Source organism: Arvicola amphibius, chromosome 12 (genome assembly GCF_903992535.2).
Source record: "Arvicola amphibius chromosome 12, mArvAmp1.2, whole genome shotgun sequence".
NCBI lineage: Eukaryota > Metazoa > Chordata > Mammalia > Rodentia > Cricetidae > Arvicola > Arvicola amphibius.
In genome coordinates, this window is record NC_052058.2 from 21835894 (window position 1) to 21857438 (window position 21545).

Sequence of the window (21545 nt, forward strand, 5' to 3'; positions counted from 1 at the left end):
CTGGGCTACAGAGACGGTGCCGGCGGAAGCCTAGAGAGGCCGATACGAGACTGGAAGGGACCCGATGCTTCCGCCCTGCGGAGAAGCAAGATGGCTACGACTAGGGGCGGCTCTGGGCCTGACCCAGGAAGTCGGGGTCTTCTTCTCCTTCTGTCTTTTTCCATGACACTGGCAGGTGAGGCCACTCTACCCCGGGGCTCTGCTCTGTAAGGAGAACCGTCCGGATCAGCCCTTCGCCAAGCGCAGGCGTTGCCCCTTCTGGTTCCCATTGCCCGTCTGTCCCCCCTGCCCTGTAAATCCGTCTTGTCTTTCGTTCCCATGACATAAGTTCCCCCTTTGACAGGACCTTCGTTTCCTATCTCCCGAGGCGCGTCGTTTCGATCAGTTCTCTAAAGCCCTTTTCTGGGGTTCCTGTCTGATTCTCTTATACCTTATTCGCATGCCTCGTTTTCTTTAAAGCCCCAGCCACCCCACCCACAACCAAAAGGGACAGGTGTAAAAAGCTCAGCCTGCTTTCTTTCTCTGGGCTAGTATTTTTGAGACCAAAAGTCTTGTTTTGTGGGAGCTTTTGAAACACTTTGGGGGTGGGGTGGGTGGAGAGCCCTCATTTCCTCCTGTTGATGGTTGTATATACTAAGTATGTGTTCCTTATTTCCTTTACTTACTAAAGTGAGGGAAAGCTGGGCTTGGCTGTTTTAAACTCTTAAGAGGGAAGTAATGAGTCAAGGACTTTTAGACGTTTAATGTATATGAATATTTTCATTTTTTCGATTTAATATTCATCTAGTAATTTGGCAATTACTAATTACAATCACTAACACATCAGTAATTCTTTATAGTGGGTTCAACTAAGAATTGAGCAAAGTGTAAATATTTCTTTATATGGCTATGGCTTTCTAGTTAAGTCTTAAAATGCAAACATTCCTGTGTATAACCATGACTAAATTGTCCCCTCCATTCACATTGTTTTCGACCTTCTTTAAGGAAGAAACTGTAGCCTCCACAAATGATCTGATGTTTGAGCGAACAGGTGTGTGGCATAAGGTTTCTCCTAGGCCTGTTCAGATTCTTAGCCTGGTTTTGTTTTCTTTGTTTGGTTTTGGTAAGCTATATTCTCAGACCAGAGGTCTTTTGCTAATTGGTAATATACATACAAGATAGAAAAGCAGAAGTGTGTACCCATGCAACCAGACCCTGACACATCTCAAGTCAAGGACTTTTGACAAATCATTTTTTAGCTTTATTGTTAATTGGTCATCATGGAGTTTAATAACTTCCTAAGATACATACCTAGGTATTCTTAAACGTTTATGTTCCAATCATGCGACCAAGAAGTGAAAACAGTGATCATTAATCCCGTGTTAGAAAACATGACAGGGATGATTTACCATGAACCAAGCTAATGATGATAGAGGCTAATACCAAATATCTTTCATTTTTTCCCTAATACTTTTTATCTTCTGGCCAGGATTGTGTCGGGGAAACTCAGTGGAGAGGAAAATCTACATCCCCTTAAATAAAACAGCTCCTTGTGTCCGCCTGCTCAATGCTACTCATCAGATTGGCTGCCAGTGTAAGTTGAAATTGCAGTTTGTATTTGTGGCCGCTAATAACTCAGTTTACATCCTGGATATGCAGAAATACTCGTATCCTGCTTAGGAATTTTGGCATTTAAATCAGAGTGTTTCTATAAGAGGTGATTAGCATCTGTCAAACCAGGCAAGATAATAAGAGCTAAAATTTAGTAAATGCTCTTTTAATGTGTGCACTATATTTTTACTTCCACATCAATCCCTGTTATTTACATTGTACAAACAATGGGACTAAAACTTAACAGAAATTGCTTAGCTTTCCCACCATTATCATGATAATAAGAGGTCGTGCTGGGATCTGAACCCTGGTGGGATTCTTAACTATTTTATCATAGAGTTCTCTAAGGAAGACGAAATCCCATATTCTATGGAATCTAGCCATCACTCTGGCATGAGTGATCTTTTTTGAGCCAAAATGACCTTTTTTTTTTTTCAATTTGAGCAGAACCTTACTGTGCACCCCAGTCTGACTTTAGCCTTCTGCATAGTTCTGGGGCTGCAAACATGTACCCCTATTTGTCTGAGCTTCTCTTGTTGTTTTGTGATGCTGTTGATTAAATCCCTATCCTCAAACTAATATCCCCAATCTCTAAAAATCAGCTTCTTCACGGGCAGTAAACTAGTTGAAGAAAAAGCATTAAAAATGCTAAGCAGGTGGCCAGAGAGATGGTTCAGTGATAGGGAGCATTCATTGCTCTTGCAGAGGGCTGACTTTTGGTTTCCAGCACCCACATAGTGACTCTCAAATAGCTATTACTTCAGTTCCAGGAAATCTGATGATGCTTCTAACCTCCGCTGGCACTGAACACATGTGTGGGTGCACATATATACATGGAGGCAAAACACTCATATATTTTTTAAAAAACATTTATTTTTATTTATTTGTTTTTTATGACAACTAAGGGCTGGGGATGGCTCAGTAGGTAAAAATGTTCTTAGGCATGAATTTGAATCTCTGGAATCCACATTTTTTAAAAAGCTAGAGGCATAATATGATTGCTTATAATCCCAGCATTCCTATAGAGAGACAGGATGCAGAGACAGTAGAACCAGTGGAAACTCACAGGCCAAGTAGTCTGTTGCGTACAACAGGAAAACAGCAAAGAGATCCTGCCCCAAACAAGACCAAAGACAAGGACAGAGCTGATGTTGTCTTCTATCGGGCATTTACACATAGTGCACACGTGTACAAACAAATGCCAAGTAAAGGCTGGGGATGGAAGTGGTCAGTAGAGTGCTTTCCTAGCAAGTACAGAGTCCTGGGTTAAGTCCCTAGCACCGTATAAATTATATATAGTGGCACTGCTATAATAGCAACCAGGAGGTAGGATGCCAAAGCCAGCCTGAGGTAGAGACCCTATTGCCCATGCCATCTACCAAAAGAGAAATAAGTGAAGTATTTGGACTTATCCTTGTACTTTGGAAATGTGTTCCAAAACAATACCATGAGAACACCATCACTCTCTGTACTGTGTAACATACCATGAGAACACCATCACTCTCTGTACTGTATAACAATACCATGAGAACACCATCACTCTCTGTACTGTATAACAATACCATGAGAACACCATCACTCTCTGTACTGTATAACAATACCATGAGAACACCATCACTCTCTGTACTGTGTAACATACCATGAGAACACCATCACTCTCTGTACCGTATAACAATACCATGAGAACACCATCACTCTCTGTACCGTGTAACATACCATGAGAACACCATCACTCTCTGTACTGTATAACATACCATGAGAACACCATCACTCTCTGTACTGTATAACATACCATGAGAACACCATCACTCTCTGTACTGTATAACATACCATGAGAACACCATCACTCTCTGTACTGTATAACATACCATGAGAACACCATCACTCTCTGTACTGTATAACATACCATGAGAACACCATCACTCTCTGTACTGTATAACATACCATGAGAACACCATCACTCTCTGTACTGTGTAACATACCATGAGAACACCATCACTCTCTGTACTATGTACATTGCTGGAAGGGTAGCTCAGTGGTGGAGCACTTGCCTAATATGCACAAGGCCCTGAATTCTATCTCTTGGTACTACACATATTAAAAAAAATAAAATAAAATAAAAATCACAGCTGTTTTCTGCTTGAGCTATCTGTTATCATAGTCTTCCATGAACAGTTTCTCTGTCAGAAACTGTTTAAAATATATTTTTTGCAGATAAGCAGGGCCTGATCTTGGCTTTATCATCAAATTGATTACTTTCTGAATTTTAATTTATCCTTTTAATAGTGGCTGAGATAGTGATACACAAAGCTGAAAGTCAAAGTATCTTTTTTTTTCTTTTTCTGTTTTTTAAGACAGTATCTAAGTATATAACCCAGACTGGTCTTGAACTTGTGATCTTCTTGTCTCAGGCTTCCTAATGCTGAAATTGTAGGCATGGTCCTCCACGTCCTGCTTCAAACACTTTTTAAATAAGCGTCTGTTGTTGATTTGGAGTAAAGTGTCAAATAGTTTTATGTGATTGCCTTTCATCTTGGTTAAAAAGAAACTCAGTTACTCGAAAGTAAGGAATTTTCTCAGGGAGGTAGCTTATGCTTTTCTACCTATACTTCCGTGAGCTATACTACATATTGTTCATACAGGAACTTCCGTTTCTCATACGGGAAACACCACAAGTAGATTCATTGGTTACGGACAGCCTTAAGGTTTTTGGATTTAGTTTCCCTTCTGAATTGTGAATGAAGGAGAACTAGGTCCAGGGTAGGCTGAAATCAGACTGCTGGACATGTCAGCGCCTGACTGCAAGGACCCCATCGTCCTGAAGCAGGGCTCTAAAAACTCTCCTTTGGCGATGAGTCACTGCCTTGTGTGTTCTCCAGGCAGCCCCGCGGGAAGCAGAGCTGTAGCCTCTGGAGATAAAGCCAAAGCTAGTGCAGAGTGAGGGGGTGAAGGGGGAGGGGGAGAGGGAGTGGGAAGAGAGGGAGAGGGAGAGAGAGAGAAAAAAGGGAGGGGCTGGACTCTGGCCACTTCCTCATTAGGATCTTGTTTCCCTTCCAACCTACTTCTGAGTCTTGCTTCATCACATCAGTCCATTCCTTCACAGGCAACACCCTTTTAATTAGGGTTGGAGCTTAATGAAACTGAGGAGAAAAGATGAGCTCTAGATTTGATTTTCTGATTATTATGACCCACTTATTGGATTCTTAAAGTGCTCAAAGAGAGCTACATGTAACTGTTTCCCTCCATCCCCACTGTAGAAGATGAATGGGGATAAGAAAACTGTTTCTTCCTGAAAATCCAGAGAAAGCAAACACATTACTTAAAACTCTGCAGTCACCAGTCAGGACCTGGATGGGAGTCCAGGTTTCTTTAGTTCAGCATCACGGTTTGTCTCTTCCCTTCCTCCTTAGAGCTGGTTACCGGTTACCTTTATTTATTTATTCTTAATTCACTACACTAACTTTTCTCATGTTTTAAGAGCTTTAGCAAGTAGGAGACTGTTTTCTCCTTTCTATTGTTTTACTTAAAACCTTTGTTAATATCTGGATCTTAACTAAAGCTATCCCCAGCTCCGCAATTCTTCCACTACGTTTTATTGCCATGGCCATGATCCTGTTAATTATTTACTGTGTATAAGGCATAGGCAAATGTTGTAGACTCTTCGCTGTATTTACTGTTTATTAGATGTCCCAGGAGAAGAGTTCTGTTTAGTTAGCAATTGAGAAGTACTTGATGGTTTCCAGTCTTCTGCCAGTTGCAAGTTGATTTCAGTGCTGTGGTCTAGAAGCATAGTTCTTATCTCTGACTATAAATAGCCAAGAATTACATATGATAATTTTAGAAAATACATATATCCAGGCTCAACTGAGAATTTTACTTCAAAAATTCTAGTGTCTGGGGGTGCAGCTCATTGGTAGTGGGTGTTGTCCACAAGGCCTCTGACTCAGTCCCTAGTGCCAAAAAAGCAAAACAAAGAATACTTCCGATGTAATTGTACTCCACAGTTGTGTGAGGGCTAGGTCTAAAGTAACTCTCCAATGGCACATATAGTCTTCCCTAGGTTGTCTCCGCATGAATCCCTAGAGACTCAGACTATCATGTTAAATTCTAGACATCCTGGACTGTGGATCATTCGTTCTCTGAGGTAGTACTTCCTAGTCTTTGTCATATCATGAGATGCATAGAAATATTGGATTTGGCATCCTAACATATAAAAATAGGTATTATTCATGGGTCATCCTGGGTAAATGAGGAGTCTGCTCTTGTTTTTGGACAATCAAGGATCTCTTGAAACCCTAGATTCCCAGAAAGGAGTCAGTAATTATCAGCATGTCTTCAGTCCATTCCAGGCCTATCATTTGGGAAGCTCTGCTCAAGAGAGCTCAGAGTTCTAGATTAAAATCACCTAGCCCTGGTCAGGAGCAAATAAAGACATTCCCAAAGGAGGCTGGAGAATCGCTATTGAGGCCACAGAATCTGTGTCTTTTCAAAGGAAGATCAAAGCTGGAAGTCTGAGCTGGCAATAGAGAGTCTGGCATTTTCTGGAGGAAAAATCAGATTTTGGAACTTGAATGTCTAGTGTTCTAGAATCTTGTTATATGGTTAAGTGAGATTTTTGGAATTGGGTTAAAAAGAAAAGTGAAAATTGCAGTCTTTCCATCATCTAATAAAAAGGGCTGTAGAGGCCAGCAGAAGACCCAAAGGGTAAAAGCACTTGTTCTACAATCCTAATGACCCAAGTTCAAACTTTAAAAAAAAATTCAGAAAGAGTCCTCGTGGGCTTTTGTTCTCCTTTTCCTCCTTCAAATGGAGCTGGGGTAATTCAGCTCTTCAAGTCTGGAAGTGGCAGTGTTTACCCTAATATTTTGTGACATCTTTAGAGATAAAATCTACAGAAGCTGGATGTGGTGGCCTTGAATCACAGCACTTGGAAAACAGAGGCAAAAGGATCGCTGCAAATTCAAGGCCAGCCTGGTCTACACAGTCAGTTCAGGTCAGCCAGGATTACATAGTGAGGCCCTGGTTTTTTAAAAAAAAAAAAAAAAAAAAAAATCTGCAGAATTATCAACCATGGGAGCTTTAATTTGATCCATTCTGTCCTGACAGCTTCAATTAGTGGGGATACAGGAGTTATCCATGTAGTGGAGAAAGAAGAGGACCTGCAGTGGGTGTTGACGGATGGCCCCAACCCCCCGTATGTGGTTCTTCTGGAGGGCAGGCTCTTTATCAGGTAAGAACTGTATGTGTCGTTCTGGAACCATATGTAGAGAAAGAAAAGATCTGATCCTTGTACTGATGAGTGGCAACTTCTATTACACTAGTCTAGTGTGGGATAGGAAGCTGGGTTTATATTCAGAAAAGAGGTAACATCAAAAGGAATCATCTTATTGATATCAAAATTAGACCTTCTTCAGGGAAGAAGGAGGGTTGTCCAAAATCACACAGGGACAAAGTAAATGAAACCCTGATCTCAGATTGGACCATAGTCCAGACTCAGAGGTTAAGCCCCAAAAGAGAAGAAGTGAGTTAAGTTCTGAGTCCCTAATTCTCCAGTTGTTTCCGTCTTGAGTATTAGTCTCTCTGATACCTTCATGTCTTCTCTCCTGTCCTTGTCCATTCTAGGGATGTAATGGAAAAGCTGAAGGGGAAAACCAACAGAATTGCTGGTCTTGCAGTGACTCTAGCCAAGCCCAATTCGACTTCAAGCTTCTCTCCTAGTGTGCAGTGCCCAAATGATGGGTTTGGTAAGAGCCTCAAAAGCTCATGAAAACCTTCTATTGTACAAAGCTAACTGCTACACTAGCATCAGGTCTCAGGGGCAGGGGGCATATGTCTGTGTGGACTATGTACAACTGACTCCTCCCCACTTCCTCTTCCACCATTCCTTCTTATCACATGCTCAGATACCTAATCTGCCAGCCTAGGCTTCCCTGATAGCAGTTTCTATCTAGTGGGGCTGGTGATAGATTCATGACTGCCTCTTAGAATCATTGTCTCTTTCTGTACTCTTAGCTCCAGCCCTATGATATCCTAACCTTCGTACTTCTCCTGGTCCCTAAATACTTGGTGCTTCAATAAACTGTTCTCTGTGCCCCTCCCTCCCTCCCTCCCTCAGGTGTTTACTCCAACTCCTATGGCTCAGAGTTTGCTCACTGCAAACAGACACTGTGGAATGAACTGGGCAATGGCTTGGCTTATGAAGACTTCAGTTTTCCCATCTTTCTTCTTGAAGATGAGAACGAAACCAAGGTCATCAAGCAGGTACTGACTCTGCCAGCTTCTGGCGAGTCCAGTGAGAAACAGGATTATTTTTCATGTTGCTGTCCTGTTTGGTGGGTGGCTTGTTCTGCTAGTGCACACCTTGAAAGAGGCCAGCCTGATCTGCAGAGCTAGTTCCAGGACAGCCAGGGCTACGCAGAGAAACCCTGTTTCAAACAAAAACAAGAACCACATAAAAAGAACTTTGGACCTGGTGTGATGCCTCATGCTTAATCCCAGGCACTGGCAAGAATAGGTCAGCCTGGAGTGAGAGCTTGTCTGATGAAGGACAAAGCAAAAACAGGAAAGAGAGAGTTGAACTAGGGGTTGAGTGGTTGAGTTCAGTAAATCCCTGAGTTCTGTCTGTCTGTCTGTCTCTCTGTGTGTGATAGGAATGTATGCAATGCAATGTGTGTACCTGAGTGTGTGCAGAGGCCAGAGGAAGGCATCAGGTATCTTGCCCTTCACTCTCCACCTTACTCCCTTGAGACAGGAAGCTGAACCTAGACTGGCAGCCAGCAAGCTCCTGCAGTCCTCTTGTCTTTTCTCCCAACATCACTGGGGTTACGGGTTCATGCTTGGCTGTGTCCAGCATTTTACATGGGTGCTAGGGATTGAAACATAGCTCTTCATGTTTTCACAATGAATACCATTACCCCCGAGCCATCTCGGATGAGTTGTTTACAGCTCTGATGTCCTCGTTCTGTCTTGTCCAGCGTCTTCACTTTAAGATAAATTGAGAGATTTGTCTTTAGAATGACAAAGTGAGTTGCTGGCCAAGCTGTCCTGAATTTTTATTCTTTATTTCTGAAGTCAGGCACAGTAGCACACACCTGTACTATCAATGCTTGGGAAACTGAAACAGGATTATGAGTTTGGGGCCATTGTAAACTGTGTAGTGAGACTCTGTGGTGGCTGAAGCTTGGACCATACCAGTTAGAATTGGATAAGTTTATCTGCTCCAACCAATCTGTTGAGTCCATGCTATTTGTACTGATTGAGGAATTTTTCTCTTTGACCTTATATGGTTATCCCAGGACACCTGTAGCTTGGGGACTTATGTCTCCCAAAAGGGAATGGCTTAAGAATGGAGCTGGGCCTTCCTCTTCCTGGAAAGCGAGAGAGGGCCTCCACAGCTAGCTGTCTCAGTGGGGTCCATCTCCTCTCCAGTGCTATCAAGATCACAACCTGGGTCAGAATGGCTCTGCACCAAATTTCCCACTGTGTGCTATGCAGCTCTTCTCACACATGCACGCCGTCATCAGCACCGCTACCTGCATGCGGCGCAGCTTAATCCAGAGCACCTTCAGCATCAACCCAGGTAGGCAGAGAGCCAAGCCATGCAGGTGGACTGCGGTGAGCGGGGTGGACCCAGCCGGGGAGGTTGGTGAGATCATCCAGGGAAGAGTGGGCCCGGGCAGCAGGCACTGGATGGGAGAATCTTGAAGAGAAGAGGCAGCCTGCACCTGAAGTGGACGGAGGCAGAGAAGCAGAGCTAGAGCTGCTGAAGGTGGAGAAAATGGTCCTCGGAGTTTATGGGGACGGAGTCTAAGTGATCTTGAAGGCATTCTCTACAACTGCCTTCTCCCTTAGTACTATTGATCTCTCGTTGTTTGTGTCCTACTCAGAAATCGTCTGTGACCCCTTATCTGACTACAACGTATGGAGCATGCTTAAGCCTATAAATACATCTGGGGCATTAGAACCTGATGACAGGGTTGTGGTTGCTGCCACCCGGGTGAGTGTTGCCCCTGTGCAGCATGGGCAGGGCTCCCCGTTAGATACATCTGATTTCAGAGTGAGCACACTGGGGAGCCTTAATGGAGAGGGAGCTGGGCTGTTGGACTCCTTGGCTCTAGTACTTGCCCCACAGAGAAGGCGCTTACTTGGCTCTAAGGGTCCAGTTTTAAAGTACACCACCCTGTCTTGTCTTCTGCTATTTCAGCTGGATAGCCGGTCCTTTTTCTGGAATGTAGCCCCAGGGGCAGAAAGTGCTGTAGCCTCCTTTGTCACTCAGCTGGCTGCAGCTGAAGCTTTGCACAAGGCACCTGACGTGACTGCCCTACCCCGCAATGTGATGTTTGTCTTCTTCCAGGGGGTAAGGGCTTTTTCCCTAGGGCAAGATGGCAATGAGGAAGGGGATGGTAATGGTGGGAGAGGAATTACTGATCTGAGCTGTTAATCAGAGTTTCTCTCTGTTTCCCCTTTGGCATCCTCTGTTTTAGGAAGCTTAGATTTCCTGTATTGATGTGTCCCCTTCCTTTCCCCATTAACAAAATTTGTTTGAGGCTTCCTTTCATGTTTACTGTCCAATCCCTGTGGTGTTATAGCTTGGCTGAAGTGCCCAGTAGTAGAAGCCAGAGCTGTGGAGATGGTGGAGAATCAAGAAGCAACTGTAGCAGCTGGTGTTTGCTTCAAGCCTTTATAAAGGCTGCTTTCCCCACCTCTAGGCTCAAAAATCCCATGATACATGCATGTGAGAGACAGATGGGAGGTTGCGGGTGGGGGGGGATGGTAGATCTCATGACTGTAAGATGACTGTCAGCTAAGATAACCCAAGAAAGCAACCCACTGTGTTGACCTCAGACTGCCCTATCCCTTGGGAATCTCTCCTATCTCCACTCCTCAGGAAACTTTTGACTACATTGGCAGCTCAAGGATGGTCTATGACATGGAGAACGGCAAGTTTCCCGTGCGGCTCGAGAATATTGACTCATTTGTGGAGCTGGGACAGGTGTGAGCCTCTATCCTCCACCTCTTCCCTGCACTTAAGTACCCTGTTCTGCAGCTGTCACCCATCCCCTAGTGTCTGTCTCCCAGATGTGGGTCACAGGATATGCATGGTGCTCTTCATCCTTCCCAGGTGGCCTTAAGAACTTCCCTAGATCTCTGGATGCACACAGATCCCATGTCTCAGAAGAACGACTCTGTGAAGAACCAGGTAACCCAACAGATAAGAGAAAGGATAAAATTAGGTGTTGGCTAAAGTTGAACACCACTGCTTTGTGAGGAGAATCATAGACGACGGTATCTCGTCGGTTCCCTGGACTAGGTAGTTCTCTGTGATCATTCAGCACCTAAATACTATCACTACCGACATGTGAGTGGCTGCTCCTTCTTTCTCTTCTTTTCCTTTCTTCTTTTTTCTTTTTCTTTTCTTTTTCTTTTCTTTTTTCTTTTTCTTTTCTTTTCTTTCTTTTTTTTTTTTTTTGTTGTTGTTTTTCAAGACATGATAGCCCTGGCTGTCCTGAAACTCTGTAGACCAGGCTGTCCTCGAACTCACAGAGATCATCTGCCACTGCCTCCCAAGTATTGGGATTAAGGCGTACTTCACCACCACCTAGTGTGACTTGCTCTTTCTGTGCTAGTCTTGCTGTCCTATGGACCCAGTTGCCAGAGCTACCTGCTGGAATCCTGCCTGTATCGGGCTCCTGCACAAATTGCCTTCCACTTTATGGGGGGGGGGGGAACTTACAGATTTATTTTGTCTTATATGTATGAGTATTTGCCTGCATGTATATTCACCATATGCATGTCTGGTGCTCAGGATCAGAAGAGGGGCAGATCCCCTAGAACTGGAGTTACAGATGGGTATGAACCACCATGTTGGTACTAAGGATCAAACCTGGGTCCCTGCAAAAGCAAAAGCAACAAGAACTCTTAACCACTGAGCCATCTGCCTTGCCTCTGCCCTCCTCTTTCTCCATGCTTATTCATGACTCTTATGTCCTACCAAGTGCATCTGTATGCCTGCTTTTCTCCTTGGAGTGCTCTTGTTGCCTCTCCAGCCTTTGCTGTCATATCTGCTCTGGACTCCTGTAGCAGAGAATGACTTAGATATTTGGCATTTTGTTGTTGATTGGCCCCTCCAGTTCTGCACAACAGATGATACAGGAAACACCCACTGAGGATAAGGCAGAGTCCTGAGGACAGAACTTACCTATAAAAAAAACCAGGCCTCTTTGTGCTCTAATTTCCTAACTGTAGAAAGAACCATGGGAACTGTAGGGAATTCAGAGTCTTGGTTCCAAGGCATCTGAAGACTATATCTAGGAGAGCATAGGCTGATAGAGCCCTCCCACCACCCCGCCTCCCAGCAGTCTGCGTCTGTCCCTTCCTCAGGTGGAGGACCTCCTGGCCACTCTGGAGAAGAGTGGTGCTGGTGTCCCGGAAGTTGTCCTCAGGAGACAGAATCAGACCCAGGCCCTTCCACCATCATCTCTACAACGATTTCTTCGGGCTCGAAACATCTCGGGTGTGGTTCTGGCCGACCACTCTGGTTCCTTCCATAACCGGTAAGTCACCTGGCACCTTCTTTTTTCTCAGAGACAGTCTAGTCTGTAGTCTGGGAGGAAGATGCCGTCTCTTCCCACCCCATACACTTCCAGCTGGGTGTTCTTCACCGGTAGCCTGTCCACAGGAGGCCTGGAACCCTGGTCCTTAACCTCGAGCACTCCTCGTGCAGTCATCCTCTGCATGGGTCCACTTCTCCCAGGCTCTCCCGGCACCTGTGCTCCCAGTGGCTGCCATGGAGGTCTTCATCTCAGGCCAAAGCATGGGAAGCTAGAAAGGAATTCTATTTGGGGTCCACAAGCAGTGTTCTTACTTTGAAATGTAACATGGTCTCACCACATGGTAGGTGCATGTGGCTCAGTGTAGGAGAGGCCTCTGAAGATAAGAAGGCACCATGTCACCTCTCCTGGTTCTGGAGAGATCATCACGCTTTCCTAACTTGAGCCCAGGGATAATGGGGTTCTCACTCAGGCTACATGCTTCTCTCTCTCTCTCTCTCTCTCTCTCTCTCTCTCTCTCTCTCTCTCTCTCTCTCTCTCTCTCTCTCTCTCTCTCTCTCTCCAGCCTCGTTGGATCCAAATAAGTTTTTAAATAAAAATGTTTAAACTTTGATTCTCTGACCCTAGCAAAGATCCTTTCTCACTCACTCAAGGGGGTGGCGGTTCTAGATTACTGTTGCTATCAGCTTTTCTTTTCCTATGGGGTAAGAGATACTTCACTTGATTATGTGGCTTTCTTGGCTCTTTCTTGGGGCAGCAATTCATACCTACATAGGAGGCATTTGAGTAGGAAGGCTAAGGGTGCTCTTTAAAATATGTTTCCTTGGCCTCACAGGGACAATTACAGTGATCTGATCCAGAGTGTCTGTCTGTGAGCATCCCTGGTTTTAGCCCCGACAGCCTCCCCTCTGTCACTGTGAGCATTTATGGGAACACTCATACAGGGAGATAGTTCTCTGAAAAGCCAGGCAGCCTCCTATGTGTCCAGAGCCCGCTGCTGCTGCTGCTTTTTTCTTTCTTTCTTTCTTTCTTTCTTTCTTTCTTTTTTTTTCTTTCAAGACAGGGTTTCACTGCAGATTTGGAGCCTGTCCTGGAACTCACTCTGTAAACCAGGCTGACCTCGAACTTACAGAGATCTATCTGCCTGTCTCTGCCTCCCAAGTGCTGGGATTAAAGGCGTGTGCCACCCCCGCCTAGCTGTCTGGCTTATTTTTTATACTCTGTCCAGCAGCAGAGGCTTTAAATTGCTTTACCTCATTGTTATTCCTACTTTCCCATTTCCAATACCTTATTAATAATGGAGCCTGATTTTTCTCTCTCCTTTTCCCACTGGACAATGAAAAATAAGATAGCAAGTTCCCACATAAGGACATTTAGATAGGAAAGGGACAGGACCTGGCTTCATATAGCCAGGGCTCATGCTGACTTTTCGGGCAGGTATTACCAGAGCATTTACGACACTGCTGAGAAGATTAACGTGACCTATCCAGAGTGGCAGAGCCCAGAAGAGGATCTGAACTTTGTGACAGATACTGCCAAGGTAGCACCGACCTGGGCTGGGTGGGAGCATTAGAAATACAGCAGAGATGGCTCGAGTGAAGCCCTGGGAGACAGGTGAGCCATCCAGCCCTTTTCCTCACCCGCTGCAGGCACTGGCGAGCGTGGCCACAGTGCTGGCTCGCGCATTGTATGAGCTTGCAGGAGGAACCAACTTCAATGACTCCATTCAGGCTGATCCCCAAACAGTAAGAAAAGATGGGCCCCTAGTCCCTCTGTTTCTGTTAACACAGACTACCTCCCCCACCACCCCCCGTGGTCCTTGCCAACTTTCTAAACTTTGGAATTTAGCATGCCTGTTCATGTCTGCAAGGATGATACTTGAGAGCTCTTGAGTGGGCTTCATCTACATCCTTGTGAACTGCCCACTGTCTCCCAGCCCCAGGAGACATCCTGTCTCATAACTGATCTCTGCTCGTTGTTTCTCTGGTCTTGCTAAAAGTCACAACATTTTTTTCTTCTCTGTGTCCCAATCCTAGGTTACACGTCTGCTCTATGGGTTCCTGGTTAGAGCCAACAACTCGTGGTTCCAGTCTATCCTCAGACAGGACCTAAGGTCCTATTTGGGTAAGCATCTGCTCTGAGAGGGGGTCCCTACCCGACAAAATGTATAGAGAAAAGGCGTCATTTTCGTTAATCTTTATTCTCCTTTCCCTCTCTGCTTTTTTTTTTCTTGATGCTTATTGGGCTATTTTTTCTTAACCTGTTCTTCTGGCTCCTGCCAATTCTGGGTTCTTTCTGTTTCTGCCCACCTTGACCTCACCTTCCAAATCGTCCTTTCCCTTTGGCGTGCAATCAGATGATGGGCCTCTTCAACACTACATCGCTGTCTCCAGCCCTACCAACACGACTTACGTTGTGCAGTATGCCTTAGCAAATCTGACAGGCAAGGTGACCGACCTCACCCGAGAGCAGTGCCAGGATCCAAGTAAAGTCCCAAACGAAAGCAAGGATGTGAGTGGCGGTGGGTGTCGGAGGTGTCCTGGGGCCTCTTTCCCTTGGAAGAGTTGGAAATCTGCTGGGCAGATGCGGGAATGGGCATGGGAAGGTAGAGGGATATAGTCCTTGAACCTGCGTGTTGAGGAAGCAGTATCCTGAGTGAAACTGGGCCACCTGTGGGATGAAGTGTCAGCCAGTTGGTGGGCTGGAATGTGGTGCTAATAGGGAAGCAGGGAGCGAGTGAGAAGACCGTCACCTCAGCCCTGTGCTCTGACCTGTCTTCTTGTGCAGCTGTATGAATACTCGTGGGTACAAGGCCCTTGGAATTCCAACAAGACTGAGCGGCTCCCCCGGTGTGTGCGCTCCACAGTACGACTGGCCAGGGCCTTGTCCCCTGCCTTTGAACTAAGTCAGTGGGGCTCCACAGAATATTCTACATGGGCCGAGAGCCGCTGGAAAGACATCCAAGCTCGGATATTCCTGATTGCCAGCAAAGAACTTGAGGTAAGAATGGGCTGGAGGGAGGTGGTAGAGTTCCACTGGGGTCTTCTTTGCTATCTCTCGTCTCAGTTCTCTTAGGCTCCTTTCTGCTGTTTCTCATTTGTCCCAGATTTACAGCAAAACCAGTGCAAATCTGTGCCTGGTCTGCTATTGCCTCCCTTTCGAATGCCTCCCTGCACTGATAGTGTGAATGCATGCTTATTTAGGAGAGCCCTGTTGTCAGTCTAAGAAGTTCTGTTGTGTCTCCCATTCCTGCCTGGCATCTAGTTTATGGCATAGCTGGGAGGAGTCAGTCGAATAGTTACTGAGCCCCTGTTATAAGTAAATCATGAGCATAAGTATAAGAGGACCGGAGCCTGAGTCCTGCCTACCTTCAGATCAATTAAAGAACACAGACACCGCTCTTTTCGCCTAAGGAGAGCCAGGGCTGCTCACTGGGAAGATACTGCCCATGGTTGTTGCTGCTTCTTGGTACCTGAGTCTACTGTCAGAATTCTGATGTCGTTTCTTCCTGAGTTATCTAAGACTGTGGCATCTGAAAACTCTTTCCTTTCCTTTCACACTTTCACCCTTGCAGTTCATCACCTTGATCGTGGGCTTCGGCATCCTCGTCTTCTCGCTCATCGTCACTTACTGCATCAATGCCAAAGCCGATGTCCTTTTCGTTGCTCCCCGAGAGCCAGGGTCCGTGTCTTACTGAGGAAGACTCCAGCCCCGAGAACCAGGGTCCGTGTCTCACTGAGGAAGACTCCAGCTCTCCCTACAGCTTTGGACTTCATTTCCTCGTCAGTTGTCCCACTGGGAACAAACCACTAATTTACCCCTGGACTGGCTCTGGGTCTGTCCTACACTGGGATTGACACACAGAATGGAACTGTGAGTGGAGAGAGGGAGAGATGGACAAGTTGCCTCCCCTTTCCCGCTCTCCTTTCCTGTTTGCTCCCCCTTCTCTAATACCAGGGATTATGATAGAAACTTCCTTCTGCTTAACTCACCAGTCACCCACCCTCGTCTGCCCTTTTCTTGGGATACCTCCTGTCTTTCCATCCTGCTCTATACCTCTCTCTGATCCTAGTGTTACCCTATCCCCACCCCTGTACCCAACCACCTGCTGGACAAGGAAGAAGGATGTGAAGGATTGAGCATCAAATTCAAACTGCCCTAGCCCTTGGGGAGAAGAGTGGTTCTCTGGCTGAGCCCCTGTGTCTTTCTCACAGTCCTTTCTCCAGGCCCCCAGATGACATGTTGGGGAGCACGCCGTACCTCTCGCCCACAGTGCTCAGTTGTACTTTTTATTATTAAACTGTAATACCTATTTTTGTTGGGTTTTTTCCTTTTTGTAAATATATAAATAGCAAATTTCATTAAAATTATCCCATACAATTTATATTTGTTCCTTTGTATTCTTCTCAGATCACCATGTTCAGTGACCCCGAACTAGAGCACCGTGTGTGTAGCCTTGCCCTTTAGAAGTAAGATACTGTTACAACACAGGTGAAATGCAGGGCTCAGACAGCCCCAGAGCCCCTCTTAGAACAGTATTAGTGGAGTTTCTACTTACTGTATCCACTCTGAGCAGATGCAGCCCTAAGCCTTGAGCTCAGGGTTGGAGTGAGAGACAAAGACAGCCTTAGAACCGGATGTACTATTGAGTGTAATAAATGGAAGCATTGTGATGTGCTGCAGATGGGAGTCAGGGCAATGGATGTGACTGAGTTAGGATTAGAATTCCCCACACGGGGCTGGAGAGATGGCTCAGCGGTTAAGAGCATTGCCTGCTCTTCCAAAGGTCCTGAGTTCAATTCCCGGCAACCACATGGTGGCTCACAACCATCTGTAATGAGGTTTGGTGCCCTCTTCTGGCCTGCAGACATACACACAGACAGAATATTGTATACATAATAAGTAAATAAATAAATATTTAAAAAAAAAAAAGAATTCCCCACACGCAGAAGCACAGCAAGCAGAAGCACGTGTCTGGGCCATGGTAAGTGTACTCAGTGTGCATGAACCATGAGGGTGAGCAGGCGGTGAGGCTGGGGCCACACCCGAAGGTCCTTGGGAGCATGCTAAGGAGTTTGGGCCCTGCACTAATGGCGGACTTCTTGTCACTCAACACAAGAGTGGTTTGGGGGCTGCTTCAGGGAGACCCTCAGCTCTTGGAGACCAAGTCCCTGCATCTTCGTGGAGGTTCAGTTGTAGAGTAGAGCTGAGCAGAGCTGCGGTGATTGTGGGCCGAGGCTGAGTCAACAGAGGGTGGGGGAGAGAGCCAGCAAGGGTGGAAGCCTCAGTGGGGCTTGCTCTCCTTGCTGCTGGCCAGGAGGCTATTGCTCACATGTGTCTGAAGACCAGCGGGCATGGAAAGCTGGTGTTTGCGCCATCCAGACACCGTTCCTTGGTTGAGCTGTTTACCTTTTTGAGAATCCTGCTGAGAGGAGATGATCTTCCTCCAGGTTTCTCTCCAGGCTCCCTGGAGGAAGCATGTTTAGGGTTCTGGATAGGAAATATACCCTGCTGCTCCCCTGCCAGCCCCCAGTTGGAGCTGGAAAAGCTGTGTGCTGTGCTGGCACTGGTGGGAGCTGAGCACAGCTGCCGCCTTCGGCTGGGCCGGCTCCATGCCTCCCTTGGCCAACAGGTCTCCCAGCGGACAGAGCAGTAAACTCCCTCATCCTGCTGGCAGCTTCAGGAAGCGGGGACATGGCTGGGTACCAGAGAGGGGGCTAAATAGAGAAGCAGAGCTTAGGCAGAGTCAAGGGATTGGGGTAGGAAAAAAGAAGAGGACAAGATGTTTCCTGTTCCTGGGGAAGAACACAGAATAAGAGCTCATATGTCTTCCATGCTCCATTGTTGCACCATTCTTTATCCCTGCCCCCTGCCAGCAACCACAGAACCCAGTTCTTTACGATCTTTGCAGAGGCCAGACTCCATGGAAGGAACATAGCCACCGAGACCGACCCTCAGGGACTCCCAGACCCTCTCCCTCTCTCAGGCCTGTGTGTTGGCCTCTCAAGAGGTTACCCCTTGTACCCTAAAGACCAACTGGCCTTCAGCATCTTAGGGCCCACCTTTATTATAATCCCTTAGTCTTCCTTTGTCCCCTAGGAGGCCTGCGCCTTCTGAAATGTGTCATTTTCTCGCCCTTTCCCTTCCCCCAGGGCTTCTCTCTCACCCTACTCTTTGTTAGTTCGCATCAGCCCTTCTCTCCGAGTCCAGGTAGAAAGTTGAATGAATGACCCCCCTATGCCTCAATACCAGCCTGTCTACCCACAGTGACACCTTATCCCTCAAGTCTAACCAGGAGGCCTCCCTCCAGCCAGTGTCTTCTCCAATCTGTTTGAATAAAGATGCTGTTTTCTCTTTTTCACATCCTGGTGGTTGTTGAAAAGCACACTCTAGGAAGAGATGTGCACTTTTGTGTGTACGTGTGTGCGTGCACGTGCGTGTCAGAGCATGTGTGTGGTCAGAGGACAACTCTGGGGAGTCAGTTCTCTCCTACCATGGGACCGAGGAATCAACCTTCAGTGGCTTGGCCTGCATGGCAAGCACTCTCGCTGGCCTGGCCACTTCTTTGGTCTGTATTCTGGTGTTCTGCACTAAAATCCCACCTTACTCAATAAAACTTTTTGCCCTTGAGGGAAATTAATTAATTAGATTTGAGGTAGGATTTCACTATTGTAGTCCCAGCTGCCTGGCACTTGCTATGTAGAACAACAGGCTGACTTCAAACTCACAGAGATCCACCTGCTTCTGAGAGGTAGAATTTTAGGAATGCCACAACCAACTTTTTTTTAAATTTTTTACTCTTTTTAAAATTTAGTCATTTGTATTTTATGTACAATGGTGTGTTTTCCTACATGTATGTCTGTGTGAGGGTGTTGGGTCCCCTGGAACAGGAGTAACAGACACTTGTGAGCTGCCATGTGGGTGCTGGGAATTGAACCTGGGTCCTCTGGAAGAGCAGCCAGTGCTCTTAACCTCTGAGCCATTCCCAGCCCTGCCAACATTTTTTTTTAGGTTAGCATACAAAGCAGCAAGTTTCACTATGGCATTTTCATATGTATGTGGCATCTTCCTCTCTCCCTTTGCTTCTTCCCATACTCTCTGCATCCAGGGACTTAGAATTTCTAAGACCTTAGAAATCATGTGTATTTTCCCCTCTTTTTTGAGACCTAGCCTAGGAACAGGAGAAATTTGATTAATGTGGCTTCATTTCCTCAAAAGAAATAAAGAGGAAGGGAGAGAGACAAGAAGGAAGGGAGGAGGGAGGGAAGAGGAAAGGGAGAAAAGGTGAGAGAAGGAGGATAGAAGAAGGAAGGAGAAAGGAAGGACAAAAAAGAAATAGAAGAAATAAACCCAGGTTAGCCTCAAACTCAGTCATTCCTGGCTCAGTGTCTCGAGTCCTGGAAATACCGGCATGTGCCACCATGTTCAGAGGCTCAGCTCATTTGATTGATAAGCAGGGGAGACTAGCACGGAGGAGGATGCTGCTTGCACAGGGTCCTCCAATAAACGGGAGACTGAGGGGGAACTAGAACTGTTAGAGCCCGTGGGCCCCAACATAGATAACTATAGAACATGCCTCGTATCTCTGCCGGCAGCCATGGCAGTAACAAACATTTGATGAGCATGGCTACCCGGGAGGTGCTTTGTCCCCACATGGTAAAAGCATAAGAGATATTGCATCTTTTCTTGAAGATTCCAAAGTTTGGATGGAGGGAGGGGACATGGTGCAAGATAACCCAGCAAGGCTGTGTGTGCACCATACTAGATCAGTCTTAGAAGGTTCTACCCGAGTTCAGAGAACAAAGGTCATCGGAGAGGAGCCTCATGTTGTGGGACGAGCTCAGGACCAGAGGTTTAGTTCTGCGGCCTGTGTGACACTGGGAGGAGCATTGCCCTTCTCCAGGCTGCTCTAGTCCACACTGGCTCTGTCTGGTTCCGTGAAGAACAACAGGGGTTCTAGCCTCTTCCTTTTCCCTAAGCTCCTTGGGGCAAGGACCATTTGAAACAAATGATCAACTCATGAACTCTCAAGATAGCATAAGGATCAACTCTAGAAAGGGACACTATTGTCCCCTAGCCTAGGAACAGGAGAAATCTGATAAATGTGGCTTCATTTCCTCAAAAGAAATAAAGAGGAAGGGAGAGAGAGAAGAAGGAAGGGAGGAGGGAGGGAGGAGGAAAGGGAGAAAAGGTGAGAGAAGGAGGATAGAAGAAGGAAGGAGAAAGGAAGGACAAAAAAGAAACAGAAGAAATAAAAGAGAAGGCTGCGGTTATGCTGGAGAATCTGAAGCCCGTGGAAGGCCAGGGTCCCAATGGGCTTCTGGATAAAATTTTATTTCTCATGAATTCAAACTCAGAAGGTATGAGAGCCTCACCTCCTGTGGTGCAGAAGGGCAGTGTAAGCCCTGGGCCCACACTGGGAAACTGGAGCAAGAGTGGAGGGTCATCTCAGGGGGCCTGAGGAGAAGTCATTCACCTGAGGTGATGCAACTGTGAGCCAACATTACCATCCTCTGTCCCAACTAAGTGGTTGCTCAGGGCTTAGGGGCTAGGACCCTGGAGTCCTCCCTCTTCCCCCAACTCACAAGTCAGAGGGGTGGAATTAAAATGGGAAGTGAGAGAAGACATCCTGGAAAAACAAGATTATGATAGGAAACAGGGGAAGTTGGTTTCCTAGTAGGGCCTAAGGAGGAAGGGGAGGGAGAGGGAACTGAGCCCAAGGGGAGAAAGGCCAGGCGGGTGTGGCCAGGAGGGGAGTAGGCCCAGTGCTGGTGGTGACAGATGGGAAGACACAAAGAGGAGGGCTTCAGGGAAGACAGATGGGTGGGGGAGGGAAGGGAGGAGGCTGGGGGTTGGGGGTACAGTGGTTGGAGGCTGAGACTGTAATGAGATTGGAGATGGGCTCTGAGGTGAGTGAAGAGGAAGAAGAAAGGGGAGAGGCTGCCTTAGGAGACAAAGGCAATAAGGCCTAGGGGGCCAGGGGCAGAGGGCTTGGGCTGGGTGCTGAGAAGGGGGAGCTTCCAGCTGGGCTGGCAGCACAGAGAGTGACAGATTGTGTGGTTAGCCAGAGTGGAGACCCGCTGTCACCTTCTAGAGGCACAGAGAGGTAGAGGCAGAAAGACTGACGGAAGCCATGTGGCGACCAAGAACAGAAACTGGACGATGAAGACACTCTAAAGCGCTCCTGCATTTCCGAGTGACAGCACCTCCTACTCAGGCTTCTCCTGCCTGCCTCTGTCTCTGTGACCCAACACACCTCCAGCGGCTGACAAAATGACACCTCAACCCCAGCCACTCTCAGGGAAGGGTCAGGCAGTGCAGCACAGCAAGAGTTAACACTGTCTGCTCTCCCTGCCAGCCATTTGCCTGGTTGGGTCCCCAGGGCTCCCTACATATGTCACCCCC

At 46.7% G+C, this 21545-nt stretch overlaps 1 protein-coding gene across 1 annotated transcript; it reads left to right on the plus strand.

The window, feature by feature from the left end:
* Window positions 1-19: 19 nt before the first annotated feature.
* Window positions 20-16524, plus strand: Ncstn (nicastrin). Its single transcript, XM_038349843.1, has 17 exons — window positions 20-175; window positions 1469-1573; window positions 6697-6820; window positions 7213-7334; window positions 7706-7851; window positions 9019-9169; window positions 9477-9586; window positions 9794-9946; window positions 10478-10582; window positions 10712-10789; window positions 11971-12143; window positions 13578-13680; window positions 13790-13885; window positions 14177-14264; window positions 14497-14651; window positions 14928-15140; window positions 15715-16524. Exons 1-17 carry the CDS (start codon window positions 91-93, stop codon window positions 15835-15837), a joined length of 2130 nt encoding a protein of 709 aa, XP_038205771.1. The 5' UTR covers window positions 20-90; the 3' UTR covers window positions 15838-16524.
* Window positions 16525-21545: the final 5021 nt, after the last annotated feature.

Coding starts and splice junctions, on each gene's coding strand:
- Ncstn (XM_038349843.1), top strand. CDS start 91: ATGGCTACGACTAGGGGCGGCTCTGGGCCTGACCCAGGAAGTCGGGGT. Junction 7,852..9,018: donor AAACCAAGGTCATCAAGCAG/GTACTGACTCTG, acceptor TCTCCTCTCCAG/TGCTATCAAGATCACAACCT. Junction 13,681..13,789: donor TTGTGACAGATACTGCCAAG/GTAGCACCGACC, acceptor CACCCGCTGCAG/GCACTGGCGAGCGTGGCCAC.